This window comes from Paramormyrops kingsleyae, unplaced genomic scaffold, assembly GCF_048594095.1.
Source record: "Paramormyrops kingsleyae isolate MSU_618 unplaced genomic scaffold, PKINGS_0.4 ups109, whole genome shotgun sequence".
In the NCBI taxonomy this organism is placed as follows: Eukaryota; Metazoa; Chordata; class Actinopteri; order Osteoglossiformes; family Mormyridae; genus Paramormyrops; species Paramormyrops kingsleyae.
The window spans coordinates 65,486-90,354 of NW_027326047.1; the positions used below are offsets into that span (position 1 = coordinate 65,486).

Genomic DNA, 24,869 nt, shown 5'->3' on the forward strand with positions numbered 1-24,869 from the left:
CGAAGCCGTCCGGAAGTCGTCTTCCATGGCCTCGCCAAACTCCTCCTATACCCGAGTTTTTGGGTATGGGAGGATGTTGGATTTGCCGACTTTCCCAGCGGTGTGCGTGGAAACTTAAAACTCGATTGTATTTTGAGGACGTGGTGCACGTAATAATTATTATTATTGTTTTTTTTTTTAGCTTCTGAAACACAAGTTTATCCTTTCTAGCGCTCATAGTTACTCAAACTGGAAGCAAGTGAGTCGTATTTTGCACTGGCGGATATGACATCACTGCGATATTATTGTTTATCGCAATAATTCCTGGGACAATTTCAGGGCTGTGGAGTCGGAGTCGGAGTCGAGGAGTCGGAGTCGGAGACAATTTTGGGTACCTGGAGTCGGAGTCGGAGTCAGCAAAAAGTTAACCGACTCCGACTCCTACTAAATTTGAATGGGAATTAAAAAAGTAAGTTGAAATGTCCCAATTCACAAACAGTCATAATGAACTACTTCTCTGCTGTAAGAATAAAGCCCAATGCATGCAGTGCATAATGTTACCACAAAACGAACATGTCAAGTAACCATGAAGCATGCTTTTCATTGACTGTATGCGTCACTATATGGGATGTAATGCACAGGTAAGGTGCGGCACCGCTTTCCATTGTGTCGTGTTCCACTGTTACAGGGAACTGTGAACCTAGCCTAAAGCCCCCCATACATTTACAGATGCACTGCCGATTTTTCGGCCGTTCAACGAGTCATCACGCGTCAAACGCCTGAAAAATCACCTGGTGTGTTCTCAGCTCCGTCGGCTCCCCTTCGCTATGCGCTACCCTTGAAACCTTGTTTTCATTGTGTTTGTCTTTAATCTGGCATTATAGTAGAGTGTTGGCTTCCTAGCCAGTAGTTCTGTGGTGAAATGACATGTATGTTGCCTTCCTTTCCTTCAATGGATGTAGAAAATACATTAGCATAGTATATACATACAGAGGAGTCGGAGTCGGGAGTCGGAGTCGGAAGATTTAGAAACTGAGGAGTCGGAGTCGGAGTCGGAGTCGGAGTCGGAGTCGGAGCATTTATCTACCGACTCCACAGCCCTGGACAATTTATCGTCCAGCAAAATTTATCATGACAGGCCTAATCATAGTTATGGCTGGCTTCTATTGGGTGAGCGGGGCATGCATCGGTGGGTTAGTATGTGCAGGTTTGAAAGGCTGACAGAATGCTGTACATTGCCTCTATCCCTGATAGGGTATTTAGAACATAACTCAGGGGCTCTTCGGGGGTTGGCAGGGGCAGATGCTTTGGGGGGGCTGCAATGGCAGAGACTGGTGTGGGTGGGGACAAAGGCATGCTGTATTGGGGAAGGAAGGAGAGAGGGAGGCCCTGAGGGCAAGTGGAGGATACAGCAACATGTGTTGTTCAGGTGTTTGTTCAGAGTCCTTCTTAAGCCCATGTAGCAGCATGCAGTAGCAAATAGGGGGGGGCATGCATTTGTCAAAAGACATCATGCACATATGTTTGGAATGGTGTAGTATTTTCATGAAGCAAGACTGGAATATTGTGTATTTACTAGGGCTGTCAAAATTAACAGGTTAACGCGGATTAATCCATCATCATGATTAATCTGATTAAAATTTTTAACGCAATTAACCCATCTGCAGCGCAGAATGATTCAAAATCACTGAAATGTCTCTGTCAACCCATTTCGGGTAGTTTTAGTGCGTTCCATTTCCCCTCGGAACTTGTATTCCGAGTCGAATTCTGGAGTTTTGAAGCCGGAAGTGACTACATGCGCTCCCGTTTCTCGGACATCCGAGAAATATCTCGGAGCAGCACAGAGGATCCCGAGTTCAGAATCCAAGATGGCTGCGCCCTTTATCAACAGAAGGGAAAGTTGTAGTCTTATACTGTTTAAGCACTACTTCTCATTTGTGGCTCATTAAATCGGTCGCACACGCTAATACCGTCCAACTTATCTGTGGATGTGTTGCTACGGAGTTTTATATGTAAAGCACCGCACGTAATGTGTTATCAACTGATATTGCTAACAATGGCAATTAACCGGGCTAGAATTGGACTTCATGATTAGTTGGATTATTTGTCGGATTTATGGTAGTTCGTGCTAATTGTAAGCGAACGAAGATAAAGACCATTTAAACTGAGGTACCTTAAATCCGACAAGTTGTCCAGCTAAGCAAAAAATCTTGCTTTTTGATATGGGTCCATGGTATTGCACTTCTGTGGCAGATGGAATGCATCTAGGGCTGTAGCTATCGAATATTTTGGTAATCGAGTATTCTACTGAAAATTCCATCGAGTAATCGGGTAATCGGATTTGTGTTTTGTGTTTTAAGTAACCTAGGTTAGCCCAAGTTTGCATCGCTAGCTAGCTATCAAGGCTACTAGTATCCTAGCTCTACATCCGTCGTGCAGTATTGCACTGACCGTTGTGGTTTATCCCTTAAGAACATAAGAACACAAGAAATTTACAAACGAGAGGAGGCCATTCGGCCCATCAAGCTCGTTTGGGGAGAACTTAGCTAATAGCTCAGAGTTGTTAAAATCTTATCTAGCTCTGATTTAAAGGAACCCATGGTTTTAGCTTCCACTACAATAGCAGGAAGACTATTCCATACTCTGACTACACGCTGTGTAAAGAAGTGCTTCCTCAAATTTGTTTTAAAATGTTCTCCCGCTAATTTCCACTTATGGCCACGAGTTCTAGTATTTAGACTAATATTGAAATAGTCATTTGGCCTTACATAATTAACGTACATTATTTAACAGCCCCTATCTCGATTAACAATCGCATTGATTTAACGCTACATTGAATTTATTTACCTGGTCTCGGGTGAGCGTCCTCCTCCGGTCTCTGAGTAGAGCGGATGTTTCCTGTTGAGATGCTGCAGCATGGACGACGTGCTATTGTGGTAAGTTAGCTCGACCTTACAGTGGACACATACTACAGCATTCTCTTTATTTTTTAATTTAAAATGATTCCAAACTTTTGACATTTTTTGTCGTTTTCTTCTGTTTTCTCTTTGCTCATCGCCATTGCTCCCTTCCATTACGCAGCCCACAGTAGTCCGCGCTCGCGCCCTCAAATCAAAACACCGCCGTCTCCTTCCGCTTCGTGGGTGACGTAAGCGTAAGTGCATTGTCACAGTAATGCAAAAATCATTGCGAAAAAACGTGACATGAACTTTAAAATGAATTAATAGAGGCTTCGAGGCAGAGGATTTTGCCTCGATGATTTTTTGTAATCGAGTTACTCGAATTACTCGAGGAATCGTTTCAGCCCTAAATGCATCCAACTCAATGTTCAATAAACATGTTAAGTGCATATATATTCCCTTTTTTCTTAAGTCTGTTTGCTCATGCAAAATTAAATGTGATTAATATAGATTAAAAATGAATGATATTTAATCATGATTAATCAAAATTAATCCACAGGAACCATGTGATTAATCTGATTAAAAAATTTTATCATTTGACAGCACTAGTATTTACATATATGAATAGGTTAGACACAGCCTTCTGTTAAATGAAAGAGGCTGCCGTACACGCCACAATTCCAGAATCTCTTCTGACCCTGCTAATTACTGGATAGGGCCTCTATCTGGCCTTGTCTGTGTGCCACTGGCTTCCGTTGTAATGCTAACAGCTCAGGAGAAGTTGCTTGGCTTGGCTTGCAGCTTGGTCCTGTGATGTTCACTCATCCACGTGCGAGTTTACATCGAGGAACATAGCTGCTTTGGAAAGAGTCCTCACTGCCTTTAGTGTGTCTGGTCATACAGGTTCACCTGTGTTTGGGTGGGTTAATCATGCCCTGCAGAAGAATGGATACACAATGAAAATATGGCAGCCCTGTATGAGAGTTATCAAGTGATAAAGATTTTGATTGTTCTGGCAGTGTCAAATGGCACATTGTTTACATGTAGTGTTGCCATTCTAACTTCATCCTCCGAACCATTTAACATTCTCCTCTTCATCAATTTCCTGATCTTCATATGAGACTGACAATTTACTCAGTTTCAGAATTGATGGACCTCTTAACCTATGGCCTGTGAACTCACTCGCAGTCCGTTTGCTGTAGAGCAAAGCTCATTGAAATGGTGTTTCAGTAGTTGGGGTGAAACTCTAGATAGTTTTTATTTCCATTTATATGTAGATCTAAGTATGTGGTTGAGGAACTGGATTTGTATTTACAGTTACAGCATGAATTCCTCTTCTCTCAAGTAATTGCTGCTCAATCCTAGGTGGAAAGCATCTACTGAGAAGTACACCTTTTGTATATGACAGGGCTGATCCCAAACATGATGATAACCCGCCTTTGGGACTCAGAGTAGTCCAGCCTACTCTGGCTATGATTGGCCGAGAGAATGCTCCTTTATGCTGCCTTCTTCCCAGTAGACATACATATTTCATTCAAACTCTGGGTATATCTTCCTTGTGACACATGAATAACACAATACACATTCAGAGTGTGGGGTGGTTTCGTATATAATTTGAATACCCATTTGTCCTCTATCGGGCAAGGGCCTGCCTTTGTTTTGTAGTTCCTTTTTTGCTATTCTACCAAGACTTATGCCAGCATCATGATGAAATGATACTTCCTTAATTTTTTGGCTCTCCTCCTGTCACACAGTATCTGCACTTTCTCCCTGTTTAAGGACCTCACAATGATGTCATTATGTTTGAACGTGGCCTGCGAAATTGTTTTGGCGCTGCTTTAACCTTGTGGGAAATTGCTCCATATTTACTTTACATCAGACTGACAATGAGTAAATGCTTCACCGTGAGCCACTGGCCGGTTGCAACAACATTACTGTAATTATGTTGTTTTGCATGCCTGTGTCTAAGTTTCAGAATAATAACAAACCTAGCCCAGCCTGCTTATGAGGATCAAACCTGCTTTTACATGGTGCACCTCTCTGTTAAGAACACCGAATCCCTATGTGATGAATCCCCAGTCAGAACTATGTGAGATTATGAATAGGTGAAGAGGCTCAGCTCTAGGGCTTGATGATGCTGTTTTTAAGTACTTGTCCTTGTTTTCATTTGGAATTTATTTCTACACTGCTCTGGAAGGACAGCTCTTTCTAGGTCTTTTGTTGTTTGTCATACATCTGTATCCATTCTTCTCTTTTTAGAGGGTCCACATTGTTGCAGAGGGGCCTCTTGCTAGGATGATGTTTATTCCCTATCTCATTGAATGCCAATGGCTTATAAATGTAAACCTCCTGTTCATACACTATATGACATCTAAATCCATAGGCCTCAGTTTGGAGTTGGTCCCCCCCTTAGAAGCTGTAACAACTACCATTCTTCTGAGAAGGCTTTCCACAAGATTTTTTCTTTTTGTTATGCCTATCAAGACATTTTGGACAACTCTATGCTTCCAGCTCTATGGGAAAAGGGAAGGCCCTTTTCTGTTCCAACATGACTGTGCCCCAGTGCACAAAGCAAGGTCCATAAATGCGTGGTTGGATGAATTTGGTGTGGAACAACTTGATTGGCTTGCACAGAGCCCTGACCTCAACCCAATCAAATGCCTTTGGAATGAACTAGAACAGAGATCGCGAGCAAGGCCTTCAGGTCCAACATCAGTGCCTGACCTCACAAATACTGTTCTGGACAAATGGGCAAAAATTTCCACAGACACACTCCAAAATCTTGTGGAAAGCCTTCCCAAAAGAGTGGCAACTGTTATAGCTGCAAAGAGGGGACAAACTCCATGTTGATGCCTATAAGTTTAAAATGGGATGTCATTAAAATTCTTGTGGGTGTAATGGCCAGGTGTCCCAATACTTTTATCCATACAGTGTATCTTGATATGTTTCCTGGCCTGCTGTTCATGCATAAGGCTCTGCATTTCTCTTATGTCTGGCCACCATCCCCTGGTGCAGGTACGGAGATGTTGGAACCTGGAAGCTGTAGCTGATTGGACTGACTGACAGAGTGGGCTCCAGGCGGGAAGGTTGTACCTCCTCACCATGGGAGACGGGGACCTGGGTGCCAGGGGTGAGGGGCTGAACCACTCCCATGTCCTGTTTGACCGCTTCGTCCAGGCCTCCACCTGCAAGGGCACACTCAAGGCCTTTCAGGAGCTGTGTGATTTCCTGGACCTCAAACCCAGCGAGTACCGCATCTTTTATCACAAGCTAAAGTCCAGGCTCAACTATTGGAAGGCCAAGGCCCTCTGGGCCAAATTAGATAAACGGGCCTCTCACAAGGACTACAAGAAGGGTCGTGCGTGTGCCAACTCCAGGGTAAGTGGTCAGGATCATCTGCCCATTTTTCATCCTTTATCATTGGGGGGGGGTTTAGTAGTTAATTAGTAGATAATTGTAACACCCAGTTCTAGTAATCTGTGTTACCGTATTGTTATCACATTTCATGTTTATCTGTAAATTGGTAACTTTGTTATCCTTATGTTTTTTAATGCTATAGCCTAGTATTTCACATTCTAAGCATTTTACTTTTGGGCTGGGGCATCATTATAGTGCATAATGCGCATGATTATGTATGAGTATGCAACTAAAACCTTGTTTAAAAACCCATTTAAAGCTCAGAAAGGGGCTGTGATTGGTCATGCTGATTCTTCATTCTGAACTGATGAAATCATGGAATAGACTGCATCGTAATTAAATCACAATAAATTTAATCACTCAACAGATGTGTTTTAACTAATGTGGTATTGCTTTTGATTAATTTGTCAGTTCAAATAGCTAGAGAGATTTCAGCTTAGGATTCGCCTATAGAAGACTGTACTAGGTAGTCTTTTGGTCACCTATCTGCAATCACAACTTAGTTTAGCTGTTCCTATGAAGACTCGAACCCACCCCTGTTTCCATCAGTACGTGCCTCTGCTTGGCTTGCCTACAGTGCCTGATCATTGGCGCGGGGCCATGCGGCTTGAGGACGGCCATCGAACTGGGCTTCCTGGGGGCCAAGGTGGTCCTTCTCGAGAAGAGAGATGCCTTCTCACGCAACAATGTACTCCACCTCTGGCCCTTTACCATCCAGGACTTGCGTGGCCTGGGGGCCAAGAAGTTCTATGGGAAGTTCTGTGCTGGTTCCATAGATCACATCAGTAAGTCTTTCTTTCATTTGGCTAAGCATTTTCATTGACACATCAAACTCATGCTAACCCATGCATCTAGCTGAGGCAGAGGTTGCTGGGATTGCTTCACTGAGAGAGAGTGGTGTAAATTATTTTAGCTTTAAATGGTTCAGTAAGAAGTTATTCTCTGGTAAGTAATAGTTAATTTGGTTATTTTAAAAGTTTAATTTGTAGGTTTTTATCTCTCCGGCTCTATTTGATAATTAAAAAGTTCAGTTTCAACATAAGTGTTAACCTTCTGGGGACAAGGGCATCGTTGGCGATGCCACGTATCTTATCTTTCTTGTGTATTTCAGTTCATAACTCGCTGAAATCTTATTGTAGAAACATGAAAAAAAACGCTGACTAAATCCGTAATCTGTCTTCTTTTCAAAATGTCCATTGTTTGAAGTATTACATTTTTTTAAATTAGGTCAAATAGGCAAAAAGTAAACCATGTCACCTTTCTTTGTTTTACCTGCATCGGGGCGTGTAGTACCGCCCTCGCTATTTGCATTCTAAATAGCCACATTACCGCATATTCAAATCGCATTCAGATAGTAATTTGGTGAACAACGCAACAGTGAAGCGCAATCCAGATACTGTACATCCCCATCAGCACCATGAAAGGGGGGGAGGATGTGGCCAGGTGTGAATGGCTCATGCATACACATGATTCATGGCATGATCCTACGTATTCAATGGAAGGAGGCCAGAAATACTGACATGAGTTAGGTTTTTCTTGTTTATTTATCCAACTGAATGTTGCAACTACAACATTTAGTCATCTTCATGTACCCAAGACTTTGGTGATCAGATATCTTAGATCAAAACAAACTGCCACCATTGCTTACTATGTACTCTTATAATGTTTCTGCAAGTGTTCCAAAATGCATTTTGCAATGTCTGTACTTTTATGTCAAATTACAAACTTGATAAATCTGACATATTTACAACGTACATTAAAATTAATATGAGTGTAATGCCAAAACAAATATATAAGAAATAATTTATTTGCCATGAATTAAGTTTATGATATTGAATGAAATGTGTGACCATGCCCCAGTCAGTGAAAGTGTGTTCCCTACCCCTAGACCCCAGAGGGTTAACCATATGTTAATTAAATCAACTAAAGAGTTTAATACTGTATATAAATATGCTGTGCTGGGAGCAAGGGACGGGGTCATAGTGAGATGGTTAATTATGGGGTCAGCTCAGTGTTGTAATTACGAGATGTTTACCCTTCTGGATGCTTGCGTCCAGTTGGACTTCATCTGCGAGCGATATCAGCTGGTAGACTCACTCATGGTCTAGGAGAGCAACTGCCTCTTATCCGACACAACACGGAGTTAGAAGAGATAGTGTGTACACCACAAATGGGGAGGGTGGAGAATGAAGAACAGAGAGGTCGAGAGAGCTTGGTGACCGTAGGTCATAGACGTAAGAAAGGACACACACACTCTACAGAGGTGGCATCACCTGAACTGACCGTGTCAAACCGCTTTCAGGTGCTTCCAGCCCAATTATACTCCCAAATTGACTAAGAGGGGACATGATATAGATATGTAAGATTTTAACAGGTCTGGATGCTATTCAACCAAATAATTACTAAAAGAACTCTTGGCCATAGGTGGAAATTAACTGGAGAACATTCTAAACTGAATTTGAGAGAGTACTTTTTTTAAACAGAGTGTAGTTAGAATATGGAATAGTCTTCTTGTTTGTGTCATTGAAGCTAAAATCTTGAATTCCTTTAAATCAGAGCTAGATAAGAATTTAACAACTCTGAGCTATTAGTTGAGTTCTCCCCAAACAAGTTTGATGAGCCCAATGGCCTCCTCTCATTGGTAAATTTCTTGTGTTCTTATGTTCTTATTTTGATTCTCAAGATTTTTGAGTTTCTACGACCTGCAGGACATAAGCAGTTACCTTATTATATGACTAGTAGTGATTGTTTATTAATACCTTATTAGTTAAACATGTGACTGGTAGTGATTAGAGAAATGTCACGTGGGTCGGCCTGCTATATACAGTTGAGGAAAAAATTATTAGCCCCCATATGAAAATCTCATTGTTTTTTTTTTTTTTTTTTTTTTTTCCAACTTTATTTATTGAACACTTTTCAAACCAATAAATCCCGACATACAAAACAGCACGCATAATTACAAAGGTTGTAATTGTAACAGGTCAAGTTGCATGACAAGAACCCACCCAACTCCCTGAACACGAGGCCAGACATAGATACATAGACACACACATACACGTATCATTAGCAACGAACAGATATAAAGAATTTAGGAATATAAAGAAAGAAATTAAAAATAAATAAATAATAATAATAAGAAGAATAATACATACTAATAGTAATAATAATAACAATAATAACAAAATAAATAAAACAGGGCAGCAACACTTGTCAATCATTCTCCAAATCAACAGAGTCAGCATATTGCAAAAAAGAATCCCAGGTGTCATGAAATGACTTAACTGATCCATTTATTGAAAACCTCAGCTTCTCTAACTTCAAGTTATACAGCACCTCTCGAATCCAGCGAGAGGGTGAAGGGGGCTGGGGAAGTTTCCAATTGAGCAGAATCAGCCTGCGGGCTAATAAAGTAGTAAAAGCTAGAGCTCGAGTAAATGATTTTGGCAAACCTACGGAAGGGGGAATACCAAAAATTGCAGACAGTGGATTTGGGGCTATCTTACAGCTGTAGGCCCTGCTCAAAGTGTCAAAAATGTATGTCCAGTAAGGCCCCAACCTGGGACATAACCAGAACATATGTACATGGTTCGCTGGAGACATATTGCATCTATAGCAGGCGTCATTTATTGAAGGATAAATTTTCGCCAGTCTAGCATTAGTGTAATGGGCCCGAAAGAAAACCTTTCATTGAATTAAACGGTGATGAGCGCAAATGGATGATGAGTGAACAAGAGACAAAGCAGAGTTCCATTGCTGTTCGGAAAATTTAACGTTAAGGCTTTCCTCCCATACACTTCTAATGGCAAAAAGGGACGTTGAAGACGTTGACCAAATGGATTTGTACAAAACTGAAATGCAACCCTTTGCAACAGGGTCCACGGAGAGAAGAGTGTCTAGCAAGGTTTCTGGAGGACGGTTTGGAAAATGGGGAAACTGTTTCTTAACAAAATCCCTAATTTGAAAAAAACGGAAGAGATGATGATTGGGGAGGTTATATGCAGTGGAAAGCTGTTCAAACAAAGAAAATATATTGTCTGTATACAAATCACTAATCGATTTTATACCATTGTTATGCCAAACCCGAAACACTGGATTACTTCTAGATGGTTCAAAAGCACAATTTCGATAAACAGAGGTTAAAAAAATCTCATTGTTTTAAAAATATTTCCCAAGTGCAGTTAAATACAGCAAATAATATTTAACATGGCTTTTTTTAGACATCTCAGTTTTATTTTGAATGCTTACATCATTTTACTTTTCACACAGAAATGAAAATATGCCACAGAAACCAAAAACTACCATGGTCAAAATTATTAGCCCTCTGGATATCAATAGTCAATTGTGTATCCTTTTTTGTTGGATAACAGCCTGCAGTCATTTGTTGTTGTTTTCAACAAGTCTCTGACAGTTCATCTGAGGAATCCCAGCCCATTCTTTGGTAAATCTCTCAAGCTCCTCCAGATTTGATGGCCTTCTGGCATGGACCTTCTTCTTTAGTTCACCCCACAGATTTTCTATTGGATTTAAGTCAGGGCTTTGTGTAGGCCACTTTGGTCTTCTGGAGATAGTTCTTCACCAGGAGAGACGTATGTTTGGGATCGTTGTCGTGTTGCAAGACGAAGTGACAACCCAGATCCAGTTTTGCTGCCTACTGCTTAAGGTTTTCTTTTAAGATCTCCACATATATTTCTTTGTTCATAGTTCCTTCCACCTTGACAACATTTGCAGTTCCTGATGCACTGAAGCATCCCCACAACATAATGCTCCCACCACCGTGTTTCACTGTGGGGACGGTGTTCTTTGGGTTATACGCCTCTCCCTTCCTTCTCCAAACATTAGCAGTGTCTCTATGGCCAAAGAGCTCTAGTTTAGTCTCATCTGACCATCGAACATGCTTCCAGTATACATCATCTTTCTCCAGGTTGTCCTGAGCATACTTTAGTCTGGCTTGAAGGTGTCTCTTCTGCAAAAGTGGAGTCCTTCTTGGTCTGCAGTCTCGAAGTCCATTCCTGTACAGAGCTCTAGTGATTGTCTTCTTTGACTTCTTTGAGACCACCATTCCCGACTTGGCCAAGTCATTCTTTAGTGTCTTGGCAGTTGTTCTGGGGTCTTTGGACACATCTCTCACTAGTTTCCTTTCCAGGATCTTTGAAATATTTCGCTTCCTACCTCTGCCAGGCTTCTTCTGTACTGTGTGGCTCTCTTTGAATTTCCAGATTATATTTCTCACTCCAGTTCTTAACACTTGGAAACACTGTTGTAACTTTGTATATCCTTCTCTTGCTTTGTGTGCATCAACAATTCCTTTTCTCAAGTCCAAGCTGATTTCTTTTGTTTTTGGCATGGTGCTTTCTCAAATGACAGCTGAATGACCCTTAATGAGGATTTTACACTCAGTTGTATACCTTCAGTTTTAACTTAATTGTTAAGTTAAATCACCTGTGAAGTTAAAGCACATTGTTATACATAAGTGGCTTGTACAATGGCTCAATAAATTGTAATTTCTTAAAGGGGGCTAATAATATTGTCCCTGGTCATTTTTGTTTTTTTCTGAAATAATTCTGCTATTGTGTGCAAATATAAATAATTTATTCCTTCTAAAGAAAACTAATATGTTCAGAAATGCTACGTTGAAAATTCCTTGCTTTGTTAAAAATGCACTTTGGAAAATCTTGAAGAAACTTCAAATTTCATAGGGGGGCTAATGATTTTGTCCTCAACTGTACCGTCCAGTTGCTACTGATGGGGAACCAACCACGTACCAATTAAGTGGATAACTTTGTGAATCTGTCATCAGTACAGTCTCCACTGTTGAACTAGGCAGTATTGTTATACCGATGCAGCGAAGATGTCTGAGATGTGGATGATGTTGATTCCTACTGGCTGCTAAAGAATAGTCTTAGAGGTGAATCATTCAACACTTTGAGATCTTAAAAGCAGAGCGACATAGGGATGTGGCATGACCTCAGTTGCATTTGCAGGTATCCGCCAGCTTCAGCTGATGCTGCTGAAGGTGGCGCTGCTTCTGGGCATCGAAATCCACGTCAATGTGGAGTTCAAGGGTTTAGTGGAACCCCCAGAGGATCAGGAGAAAGCGAGTAAGTTCTCCACCTTCCTGCAGTCTGGAGGGAGTTGGACCAAAATGGCTGCTGGCAGTAGCTACTTGAAAAGCAGATCAACCCTCTATTGGGGTAATAGCAATGTTGCTGCTCCTGCGTATATTGTTAATGTCTCACCTGAATGAGCATTTAATTCTACTCTGCAGGAATCGGATGGAGAACTGTGGTCCATCCCAGGACACACCCCGTGAATGAGATGGAGTTCGACATTGTCATTGGGGCAGATGGGAGGAGGAACACTCTGTCAGGTATGGACACAAGTGAAGAATATTCCCAGAGGGACTGGAACCTGGAGCACTACCTCGAATGGGCTGAAAAGCATGGTGACTCGCATTAGGTTGATTAATGGTCTTATTTGCATTTGTTTTTCAATTTCTTGCTGTTTGTGTGTCAGTTGGTCTCCATTTCTGTCTGTGCTTTACTGTTTTGTTCTTCCTGTTTCTGTGAAATTTGCCAGACAGAAGATAGCTTTGCCAAAGCATTAAAAATAAATTAAATCAGAAAGCGTAAAAAGGCATAGCTAAATAACGAAATAATGACAGAAGGACGGGGGATATGGTTCCTTCCACTGTGACTGTATCTTCACACAGGCCTAGTGAGGCCTTTCAGGGGTCTGTCTGCCCTAAGGGTCTCAGTTGCTCCCTCCTGGCATTCATCCAGCACATGCCGCTTCTGCTGTCCATGGTGTGGGGGAAGGGAGAATGCACTAATGTGCGAGACCCTCACCCCTGTCACTAGGGTCCTTCCTGCTGGCCACAGGATAAACTGTTGTTTGTGGCTGGTGTCCATGTCCTCTGCTATGTTTGGTGGTAGAGAGATACGATATGTGGAACTCATTCACTTTGATCTCCTTACCCCCATGTGACCTTCTTTCTCCCTGGTTCCACCCCTCCCTGCTGCTGCCTAGGGTTTAAGAGGAAGGAGTTCCGGGGCAAGCTGGCCATTGCCATCACGGCAAACTTCATAAACCGCAACACAACTGCTGAGGCCAAGGTGGAGGAGATCAGTGGCGTGGCCTTCATCTTCAACCAGAAGTTTTTCCAGGACCTCAGGGAAGCCACAGGTCAGCAGTGTGTAGTTTCAAGTTTCATAATGACCTTAGCCACTCTCCAGCTCAATCAAGTCGATCATTTAAATGTAAAATCACAGATGATGGCGACAGAAAATTGACCAAGGTGAATATAAATAGATGAATTTGTTTGTGGACCTTTTTCTTTCTAAACAACTGTTGGTCAGTTCTTCTACTCTGTGCCTCCATCTCTCATTGCATTGGGAGTCACTTAAGAGAAATGTAATTAATTTTTCCTGTGAATTATGAGTATGAGATTTTGTCTTCCTTAGACTAGCCTGATCTCAGCATCCATGTCTTTTGTGTGACTAATTTTGCAGTGATAGAGGTGTGAGATGGGAAACTGACTTACTACTTTAACCATTCCCAGGAATTGACCTGGAAAACATTGTTTACTATAAGGATGACACCCACTACTTTGTCATGACTGCCAAAAAGCAGAGTCTTCTGGAAAAAGGAGTCATTCTGCACGTGAGTCTGCCATTTGTCATGTTCATGTGTGATGTTTACACGCACATGGTACGACACTCACTACTCTTACTCCTACTCTTAGGGGGTGTTCCACAAAGCAGATTTTCTCAGTTAGCTGGGTTAACTTGAGCTAGAAGTCATGACTGTCCAATAGGAATGCTCCTTTCCTTAACTGTTATTAGACGGTCATGATTTCTAACTTAAGTTAACCCCCACACCCCCTGGTGTGGTGTCCAGCATTTTGTTTTTAATATGGGGTGGTGTTGATCAAGGGTATAGAGCCCTCTGCTATTCTTCACTGTGAGCTATTTCAGTGACGTACCACGCTATTTGGCTGATTACGGGGCAATTGGCACTGGGCCAGAGAGGAGTGAATCTGTGAGCTGCTACAAAGTGAGGAAACATGACAGGAAGACTGCTGTCCCATTATTCTGTTAGCATTAGCGTTCCAGTAGCAGATGCTAGTCTTATATGACAGCTTGAAGAAAGGAACAGCCATCTTGTATCTGTTCCAGGAGCTTTGCTAGGCTGCAGTATTTCTGCTGCCCATCTCTGTCACAAAACAGCATAGCTGTGATTTTGACTTTATCTTTAGCCAATTGATCGCTGAGTCACGGGAGGCCAGTCTGATTGATTGATTGATTGATTGATTGATTGATTATATTTCAGTTTAGGCCAGCATTGGTCATACGGTGAGTGAGTTTGTGCTCAGTATGTTCAGTGACTGACTCTCTCCCCCCCCCCTTTCAGATCATTGGCCATGGCTAATCTGTCCCCCCCTTCCTCATAGGACTATGCTGACACGGAGCTGCTGCTCTCCCGGGGCAATGTGGACCAGATCGCCCTGCTGGCCTATGCCCGCCAGGCTGCTGACTTCTCCACCAACCACCAGCTGCCCACGCTGGACTTTGCCATCAACCACTATGGGCAGCCGGACGTGGCCATGTTTGACTTCACTTGCATGTATGCATCAGAGAACGCAGCGTTGGTGCGTCAGCGTAATGGGCACCAACTGCTGGTGGCGCTGGTGGGGGACAGCCTGCTGGAGGTGAGGGGGATGGGGTGTGGAGGGTTTTGGGTGAGGGAGTGAGAGGAAGAGCTTGTTGAAGGTGAGGTGGAGAGATGGAGGGATGAGGGAGGAATGAGAGAGAGAGAAAACCTGGTGAATATGTGGAGCCCAGGTAATCGTGCTCCCTACTGGCTTCCCCAGCCTTTCTGGCCCATGGGCACAGGCATCGCACGGGGCTTCCTGGCCGCCATGGACTCTGCATGGATGGTGCGCAGTTGGGCTCTAGGCTGCCCCCCGCTGGAGGTGCTGGCTGAGAGGTGAGCAAGGTGGTGTGGTGGGGTATTGGAAGCCAAGTTTATTTGGAACGGGCCTCTTCTGTTTCACTCTACAGGGTCACTGAGGCAGGGGGGAACACAGGAAAATAAATGTTTGGAAATTGAATTCAGGCGTAGGAATGGGGAACGCTAATATGGAACAGGGGTCAGCACTGGGACAGCTCTATGGGGGTGGGGGGCACCATGCATATATACATACAAACAGTGAGCTTGGGGCATGGGAGCAGCTCTGATCACGTGACTTTTCCTTTCAATTGAAAACACTCTTCCCCTCCATCACAGAGAAAGCATCTACCGACTTCTACCCCAGACCACCCCCGAGAACGTGAGCAAGAACTTTAGCCAGTACAGTGTGGACCCCACTACACGCTACCCCAACGTCAGCCTCAACTTGCTGGGCCCTGGCCAGGTGTGGATTATGTTTATATTACATTTTGAGGACCAAATGTCCCTCACAATGTGATAAAAACCTGTTATTCTGACATTGTGAGGACCATTTTTCAGGTCCCTACAAAGATCAGTAAATGCAGTAAAAAACCTAAAAATGCCAAACACTTAAAATTTTTTTTTGGTTACTTATGGTTAAAGTTAGGGCTAGGTAAGGGTTAAGGTTGTCATGTCGTGATTAGAGTTTTCCCCACAGAAATGAATGAGAGTCCCCACAAAGATATAATTACAACCCTGTGCGTGTGTATGCGTGCGAGTGCATGTTTTTGTAATTATTATATATGGCCACCAGACTTTCCCACAATTAAAACCTAACTGTTAAAACCTGTAACTTTTTACTTTTTGGGGATAAGGGGGGACTAAGGTTGCCATAGTTGGAATTACAGTTATTATAGAAATAAATATTCCCCCCTAAAGATATGAATATGTGGACTGCGTCTGTGTTTGGCCTTCATGTGGGCCCTCCACATGGTCAAATAAGTCCTGGTGGAGAGTGGGATGGACAATAGTGACAGTGATTATGGTGCTGGTGCTAACCATGTGATGACCATGTCTTTCACAGGTGCGCCATCTCATAGACACGGGTGAAACTGACAACACAGTCGGCTCTTCCACGCCCAAGCTGTTGCGAAATGGTGAGTGGCAGTCACAAGGTTTGCGTGCGCAACTGGCCCTGCCTGACCAAAACTCCCTACAGTCAGACGGTCTGCTGCCTTTACTCTGATGCGATTATGAACGTAAAAATATATTTCTCATTCTAGAAAACTCTCAAGTTATGAGAGTCTTGCAAGGTAACAATGGAGATGATATTAAAGATGGCTGTTTGCATGTGTGATTTTTTGCTTAGTGGTTTAGTGGAAAAAAAAGCTGCCTGGCACTTAATCGCAGTAGTGATTTTTGCTGTTTGGTGTGTGGCTCTGTGGCATACAAGTCAATGCCCGTGTCCAGAAGGTTGTTGGTTCGTATCTCGTGGCTGGCAAAGTGATTTCACTGTTGAGCCTTTCAACAAAGCCCTTAACCCCAGTTGCTCCAGACAAATTGTCTGCTAAGAAAACAAATGGGATAGCATGATGCTTTCAAAAAAGACAGGCCTGAATATTTTGTTGAGAATTATGCTGCAATGCTACAGGCCCTTATGACTTGAAGGATTTTCTTGGTTTGGACATGTGACTAACATGTTATGCTGTCATAGGGTACACCGTTCACAAGAAAGCAGGACTTATAGATAACTTTGTCCTTACCATTTTTTTCAGAATCCATTGCACGTTCCAACAAGTTGCTGAGCTGGTGCCAGCGGCAGACGGAGGGTTACCGGAATATAGCAGTCAGTGACCTGACCATGTCCTGGAAGAGCGGCCTTGCCCTGTGTGCCCTGATTCACCGCTTTCGGCCTGACCTCATGTGAGTCGATGCATATGGTGGACCTCGTGGTCCAAGCACAAACACCTGTGTGACTGTCCTAAGGCAAATCTTACCTCCAAACCCAAAACCTGTTTGAGATCATTTGTGATAATTGTAATGCTTAACTGATGATTTTATTTCAAACTTCAAATATGGCTTTCCATGGTTTACACAAAGAGTTTTATTTTAGAGGTAGAGCAGTACACAGATTTGTAAGCATGGGCAGTACCATCTGTAATCTGCCAAGCCTGCAGGCCTTCCTCAGCTTTCATGCTTTTCATGTTTTGAGCAGCTCCATGAGCTGGAGGCCTAGTATGTGCGGCTGGGAGAGTCACTGTTCTGCATGCCACGACAGGCTCCCCTAGCTGCCTGAACAGTGTTTCCAACTTGAATGAATCATTCTGCTGGCCTTCACTGACTGCTTCCTGAAGGTTTAGCATTGGACTGCTAACTGCTAGCTTGCTGAGCCCACAGAACTGTGGAAGAGCCTGAGCTGTAAGAGGCTCAGCGAGGTGGGTACACAGCTGAATGGGTGGGTGATGATAGGATGCTATGGCCACGGATGGACAGGGAGAAGATTATTTCTCATTGGTTGCATGCTGTAAGGTTACTTCTCTTTGGTTTAGTGTGTTGTAAGGTTATTTCTCATTGGTTGAGTGTACTGTCATGTATTTCTTTTATCCATCCACAGAGTGTTTGCTTAGTGAATGTGAGTGCCATTGCCCTTAAATCAAAGACTCTGATCTATCCTTTATCTTCCCATTGTGTCCTTTTTCCCCGGCAGAAACTATGACTTCTTGGAGGAGCAGGATGTGGAGAACAACAACCAGCTGGCATTTGACGTGGCTGAACGCGAGTTTGGCATCTGCCCCATCATGACTGGCAAAGACATGTCATCAGTCTCAGAGCCCGACAAGCTTTCCATGGTCATGTACCTTAGCCAGTTCTATGAGATGTTCAAGGACACAGTGCCCCCTGGTGGTGAGCAATGGACATGCACAGCCTGACATAGGGCATCCCTTTTGGTTGCTGTCATTTCCCTAAAGGCTTTAATCCCCCTTTCAGAAAACCAGAACCTAAGTCCCGAGGAGAAGGCAGCTCTGATTGCCAGCACCAAGTCACCCATCTCCTTCCTGAACAAGCTGGGCCAGAGTATTTCTCGTAAGCGTAACCCTAAGGTAGGCATCTCCCAGGCTTTCCTCTCACACTCATCCTTGCCCAGACTACAGGATAGGCCAAGTGACTCTGACTCTGAAGACAGATACATTAGCTCTGACTCCTCATCCTCATTTGATTGATCAATAGCATTTTGTAGCTGCCTTAGGCTTACATTGATGCATATTTCTACCTTAGCAATGAAGCTAATTATCACTGTGAAGCCTGAAGCTATCAATTAGTGCTTTAATGGATAAAGCTCAATTTATCATCAACATAACTCTTCTTAATGGCTGGTGTAGAGCTTCACTGGCTGTGTCCTCTTTTCCAGGACAAGAAGGAGAAGGATCTGGAAGCTGGGAAGAGGAGAAAGACGAGCCAGGCTGGCCAGTCGGAGGATGTGAGCAATGGTTTGATGTTGGGGTTTCTGGATGTTTTAATGCAGTACAGCTTCGTCAGGGGTGAGATGCGGGAGGGCAAGCGTAGCATTGTGTGTCAGGTTCCAGAAGTTCTGGAAAGGACCTTCTGCAGTTCGTATGCCATGGTCGAAACTGAGATGGAGGTTAAGTCTGCCCACTTGCATGGTGTGAGTAAAACCAATCACTCACCAGGCCAGAGGGCTTCCCAGTCTGCCAGGTTGGCTGGTTCCTCCTTGTCCAGCCCAATGATGCCAAAATCTCTGAGCAGGAGATGCTTTGTCTGAACATAATGTATTTTCTGGTTGAGTGTGTGACCAAAAAGTCCTCTGCCCCCCAGGAGGATCACGGGCCATCGCATTCCTCCCCTCTGCGGGAAAGGAAGGCCCCATGTAACTCCTGCACCCCAACCGGTGCTAGCCACACCAGGGTCAAGTCCATGGCCACCCAGCTGCAGGCCAAGTTCGAGGAGAGCACTCCCACGCCGGCCCTAACCTCGGCCCCGGGACTGAAGCAACAGGTACGCCCAACGTGGATTACGGTGGAAACCACCTCTCAGATCCAGTGCCTAGGATTCCTGGTACTTCACACACCAGTGAATGAGCCAAGTTATTCGATACACACTACACACGTTGACAAAGGGAGTCACCGAACGGCCAGCCTGTGATGGCAACCCAGAGCATTGATAGCCAAGCAGAGCAGAGCAGCCATTTATACCGTCACATTATGCTTATAAATCTCTGTGCTTTGTATCTGACCTTGTTTTCCTGGGTTCGAGGGGATGGTTGAATTTAATTATTCTGGATGAGGTCTGCTGGATGTGTCGCAGTCAGAGGGGGAGGCATCCGAACCCAGGAAATGAGGGAAGGTCATTTTTAAGATGAGCCTTCTACTTCTTACCAGATTAGATATTCAGGATATCCTCTGTACGTCTGCATGTCTGTGTGAATCCCGTGTGTGTGCGTGTGTGTTTGAAGGTCATATATATATACACACATACACATATATATCCTACTCCTTAATCAGTGGCTGGGATCCTGTATAGATAGATAGCCTTTATTGTCCTATAAGGATATTTGTCTTCACTGTGTGTTCCAATACAAACACAAGTACATTACAGGCCCCTAACATGTTGAACATGTTAGGCACAGATACATAAAACGGCACACATAAACATATACACACAATTAGTAGCGTAGATTTGATGGGTACAAAATTAATGTGGCAAGTTAAGTGCAGCTATGGCAGTAGGGACGAAACTCTTCTGAAAGCGAGCCTGTTTCCATACTGCATATTACTGTATATCTGGCTTTTGCTAGCCATCACCATGTATTGTAACTAGCAACGTCTGTTGGCTGAAGTGTACTAGTGGATGTGTCCGCTCCAATGTTTATGATGCGCTTCACGTCATTGTGTACCTCCACGGGTGAATGCCTGCTGTACTCAAGATTTGTGTCCATGCAGTGGTGTACCCGCAGCTCTGGACACACTGCACATGATTGATTTGCTGACTTCCACTTTAAATACCAACATGGATACTTTTGACAAGTGTCGGGGTAGTTTGCAAAACCTACAGACTTTTCACATGGTATTAAAACTGTTACTTACATGTAAATGTTTGCGTAAGTAAGTGCAGACTTGTCTTCAATTGAAAATGTCACGCCAGCCAGCTGACCAAAGTTGGCAACCCTGTGAGCTGGTTCTCTGACTTTGTAAAACATAGAGAAATGGACACAAACATCACTGCCGTGGTACGTGTGCAGGGAATATCAGAATATTTTATATCATTAATAATATGCGGCTTGAAGTATGAACATTTCTGTGTACACATATGCAGAGTCGATACGCGAGTGTTGCGCCTGTGCGGTGAAGTATGAACTGGTCTTAAGCATGTTGGTATTTCTCCTTTCCGCAGTAAGTGTATGTGTGAAATTTTGGCTTACTAGAACTGTAGCTATGGAAATCTGCACTTGCTCGGTGAGGGGAAAATGGTCTGGACCCAGAGACATACCTGAAGAGAGCTATTTAACTCCTTTGTACTCTGCTGCCAGCCCTCCTTCTTCCTGATCCTCCTGCCTTTGTACTCATTCGTTTTATCTTTATAAAGCGTCCATTCAAGAATTTTCATCGCAACATGTGCTTATGACTATTGCTCAGAGGAAGCTATGTGGCATTAACACCTATAATATGAGGTTGCAGTCAGGCAAGACATCCTAAGGAAGAATGACTACCATGATTCCTACCTCGTCCTAACAATGCAGTAACCCAGTCTATTCAAATCTGGTGCTGGTCACTTGGGTTTTGTTGCCGTTTTATGTTATAGATGTGTAGCGGTATTTAGTGACAGCTGGAGCCCAGGGCTCTGTGTGCAGACTGGAAGTGTGCCTCCTTGTGTGTAGGCGGGCTGGCCCTTCGGATGGTCTGGCATTTATTCAGGGAGATGATATCAGTAAGAGGCTCAGTCAGTATCACATACACATTCAGTGTCAGAGACTCAGAAACAGGGAGGCTTCAATGAGTCCCTGCTGGATCCTCCCCAGCATGCCGCTTATTCAGCTGGCTCCCCCAGATTAGGTTGCTGCTGCCCTGGCCTCACTTTTAATGGCTGTCTCTCTGCCTTGCAGTGCATTGACAGGGGGGTGGACACGGATGAGGCCCCAGTAGAGCAGCCTTCGACTGATGGGGTAACCGTAGCTTTCCCTCGAAATGGTGGAAGGGGGGTCCTTCCTGGAATTTTACCTCTCAGTCGTCACTGTGTACCCCGGTGGCACCCCGGGCAAAGCTTGTGCACTTCTGTGGCATGTGTTTCGCTTCAATGGGTTCTGCTTGTATTCTTGCTGCTGGCCCAGGTGTCTGCAGAACCTCTGCCCACAGAATTATAACGTTCGTCAGACCTTGCCACTAGCTGCAGCTGAAACTTTGCACCTTTGACCCTGAAAGTGACAGAACACTGGTTTGGGGTGTGTATCTCCTGCAAAACCACACTGATGCAGAAAATGGCGATATGGAGTGTCATGAGGCCTGTTTTGGAGGGAAACCCTCCACTTTTCACACAGGCTCACTTGGCCTCTTCCTATAGGAGTGGTGGCGGTGCCCCCCAAGGGAGCAGAAGACTGTGCGCTCCCCCAGTATTCAGGAGAGGGCTGCCCTACTGGCCTGCCTCCTCTCGGGGAAGCCTGTGAAGACTCAGGTGACGTGTCCCCAACTTTGCTGGTTGGAGAGAGCACTGACACACACGTGTGTAGCTACATAGTTCATGTAGCGTTTATACAGCTCACAGACTGAGAGGAGCATAGATCCAGCACTGGATGCACACATCATGACACCACACATTTGTCTAGCAGATACTGATACAGAAGCCAGGTAGAGCAGCACCATGTATGAACATGCAGTTTCAGTCAAGAAGCCGTGTCTATCACTTACACATGTGGTTGGGATTACCTGCTAATACCTCCTAATACAACCTGCCTGAGTGCAAATGCTGTCTTGTGTCTCATCTCTGTGGCTTGTGATTGTTCTCCCGGAGGCTAAGGACCAGTCCTGGATGGCCCATGTAGAGGACCAGCTCCTCTCCGGGGCACCCCCTTCCCCTGACACCTTCAGACAGGTAGCACATTGTGGTCTGCAGTGTGGCTGTCTGCTAACCTCCTGCCTCTGCTGCAGGGAGGAGGCCCTGTATAACAGAGAGCCCTCACAGTCATTATAGGAGAGGAGCCTCATATTACTGCATGCTAACAGTGGCTCTTCACTGCTGCTATAGGAGAGGGTTCCCATATGACCACACGCTAACAGTGGCCCTTCACAGCTGCTATTGGAGAGGGGCCCCATGTGACAGCACGCTAACAGGGACCCTGTATGACTGCATGATTACAGGGGCCCTTCACAGCTGCTATTGGAGAGGGAACCCATATGACGGCATGCTAGCAGGGGGTGTCTTTCTCTTAAAAATGCCCTGCAATGTAAAGCTTTAACCTCTTGCTCCTGTCATGGGAAAGAGAGCTTTTATAATCTAGTTTATTGCTACTCTCTACAGAAGAGCTGTTCCTTTGTTTGGTGAAATTTTGCACAGTGGCAAGCTTTTTAATAAATAATGCTAGAATACACAATCTGCTATAGTCCAAATTACTTTTTATGTTTGTGGTGAAACTCTGAAAATCGAGAATTCACCGTTCAATTCTTCCCGGTACCACAAGATTATGGTCTTGTTGTCCAATTTGAACAAAGATCACTCATGCCATATGTGCTGGGAGTATTTTATAGCTTACCAGAAATGTTTTACTATTGAATTTATTCAATTGCAGTTCTGGAAGTGCAAGCGTGATGAGTCACATCTGTTGGGTGTAGTTTGAGGATATGGTATTGTGTAATATGGCTGAGCCACAGGCTGAGACAGTGAAAGTTATCACAGCTTGTTTTTCTTCTGTTTTGATACCGCTGAGCACAAAGCATGCTGGGCAGCATTTTGCATTTTTGCAAAGGTCTTCAAACTGAAATTCTTTTCTCCTTTAGTATTTCACATGTGCCAGTTTTTTAAGAATAAAGAAATTTGTTTTCTCTTATTGACTTTTTGTTTGCTTTCCATCTTCTCTGTCCTTTTTCATCCTGTCAATGGTAGAGATATGTTAAATTATATACAGGGGGAGTGTGCTCATTTGCTGAACAGTTAGCCAATCAGCTTCAAACTCATGAGGAACCCAAACCTTTTCTTGACAAGAAGGAATTGGTAAGAGCCAATGGAAATTGAAGCCAAATACTAAAAAACAGTGTGATGTGGCACCATATTCAGAGTGCATTTAGTGTGTAATGCTGGAAGTACAGAATTGTGGTAACCTTATGCTGCTGGTGGTGAAATCTTGTGTACTTGTTCTACCAATGCTTTGGTCAATGCTGGATATCCTTGGTATCCTGATGTCAAGAAAAGCTCAGCATCTTTGGTGAGGATGTTCAATGTGTCCTTCTGCTAAGATTCTGCTCATTGACAGTTGTGCTTGGTCCTTTCTGAGGATGTTGCTTGCATTATTTAGTACCCAAGGAGATCAAGGGGAGCCTTTCTTGTTTGCTTAATGGCACTCTCAGTTCTGGGTCTCTCCGGTCCTTCCCAGCATCCTCTGAAAGACTGTTTGCTTCGCCACACAGAGTTCCCTGCGGAAGGAGTTCCCACAGAACATTGGGGGCAGCGATGTCTGCTACTTCTGCAGCAAACGTGTGTATGTGATGGAGCGCCTGAGCGCCGAGGCCAAGTTCTTCCACCGGAGCTGCTTCAAGTGCGACTACTGTGGAACCACATTGCGCCTGTCCTCTTATGCCTTTGACCTGGAGGACGGTAAGGGTACCATCATGGAAGTGGCTGCTGATATGGGTTCCACATTCGGAACCACAGGGTTTATGGTTCAAATCCCAGCAGGTAGTGAAAAAGGTCCTGTGTCCAGGTTGTTATCCTGGACTAAATAGTTTACTATTTAGTACTACTTAAAGATACTAAATTCTCACCTGCGCATAGGAGTCACCAGTTATAAGTGAAAAGGGTAAATAATCTGATGGCTGGATTCTCCCTGGCAACTTTTATGGATCTATGGAATGGAATTTGAGCTACTTTGGAGGTGACAGCAATTAGTGTTGCGGGATCATTCTGCCAGTGAGTGGTATAGTGGTGCAATGATGCCTTTTTTTATTCTGTATCCCAGAAAAATCGGCTGTTTCCTTGCTAATGCACCTCTGCTTCTCCTTTCCCATCGCTTTCTCAGGCAAATTCTACTGTAAACCGCACTACTGCTACCGCCTGTCGGGTCAGGCCCTGAGGAAGAGGCCCGCTCCAGTTGGACCGGTTCCAGCCCAAAAGGTACCATCTTTTCTTCTTCATCATGAATCCAAAGTTTCATAGCATGTGTACAATAAGTATCTGAGGTGTACAGATATCTATTTTCTGTGAGCACTTATTCTGTACTGGGGTGCACTGAGCCTGGTTCCTGTCCCAGGAATGGGATACAAGGTGGGTGGGAGCCTGGGATGGATGTTAGTATAGGCAGTGTTGGGCAAGCTACTTGTAAAGTGTAGTGAGCTAAGCTATCAGTTACTCAACAATAAATTAAGCTTCACTACACAAAAGCTACCACCCATAGAAATATACACAAATACACAAATATGGCAAAAG

The 24,869-nt window shown here is 43.9% G+C and overlaps 1 protein-coding gene across 7 annotated transcripts in view; it reads left to right on the top strand.

Moving 5' to 3' along the window:
* Window positions 1-24,614, top strand: part of LOC140577513 (protein-methionine sulfoxide oxidase mical3a-like) — a 55,529-nt gene extending 30,915 nt beyond the window's left edge. Inside the window, exons 2-22 of one of the 7 annotated variants that reach the window (XM_072708509.1) lie at window positions 5,895-6,257; window positions 6,874-7,081; window positions 12,278-12,394; window positions 12,562-12,663; window positions 13,323-13,478; window positions 13,855-13,955; window positions 14,746-15,003; window positions 15,166-15,281; window positions 15,582-15,708; window positions 16,309-16,381; window positions 17,000-17,147; window positions 17,932-18,128; window positions 18,213-18,325; window positions 18,634-18,702; window positions 19,059-19,238; window positions 21,343-21,402; window positions 21,798-21,908; window positions 22,245-22,325; window positions 23,334-23,441; window positions 23,855-24,041; window positions 24,463-24,614. In XM_072708509.1, the coding sequence (XP_072564610.1) occupies window positions 5,982-6,257; window positions 6,874-7,081; window positions 12,278-12,394; window positions 12,562-12,663; window positions 13,323-13,478; window positions 13,855-13,955; window positions 14,746-15,003; window positions 15,166-15,281; window positions 15,582-15,708; window positions 16,309-16,381; window positions 17,000-17,147; window positions 17,932-18,128; window positions 18,213-18,325; window positions 18,634-18,702; window positions 19,059-19,238; window positions 21,343-21,402; window positions 21,798-21,908; window positions 22,245-22,325; window positions 23,334-23,441; window positions 23,855-24,041; window positions 24,463-24,599 (2,925 nt within the window). In that variant the 5' untranslated portion in view covers window positions 5,895-5,981 and the 3' untranslated portion in view covers window positions 24,600-24,614. Of the gene's footprint in view, window positions 1-5,894; window positions 6,258-6,873; window positions 7,082-12,277; window positions 12,395-12,561; window positions 12,664-13,322; window positions 13,479-13,854; window positions 13,956-14,745; window positions 15,004-15,165; window positions 15,282-15,581; window positions 15,709-16,308; window positions 16,382-16,999; window positions 17,148-17,502; window positions 17,650-17,931; window positions 18,129-18,212; window positions 18,326-18,633; window positions 18,703-19,058; window positions 19,239-21,342; window positions 21,403-21,567; window positions 21,616-21,797; window positions 22,326-23,333; window positions 23,442-23,854; window positions 24,042-24,462 lie in introns of those variants that run through there. The other 6 variants (XM_072708510.1, XM_072708511.1, XR_011988740.1 and 3 more) reach the window with 6 other exon arrangements.
* The last annotated feature ends 255 nt before the right edge of the window (window positions 24,615-24,869 follow it).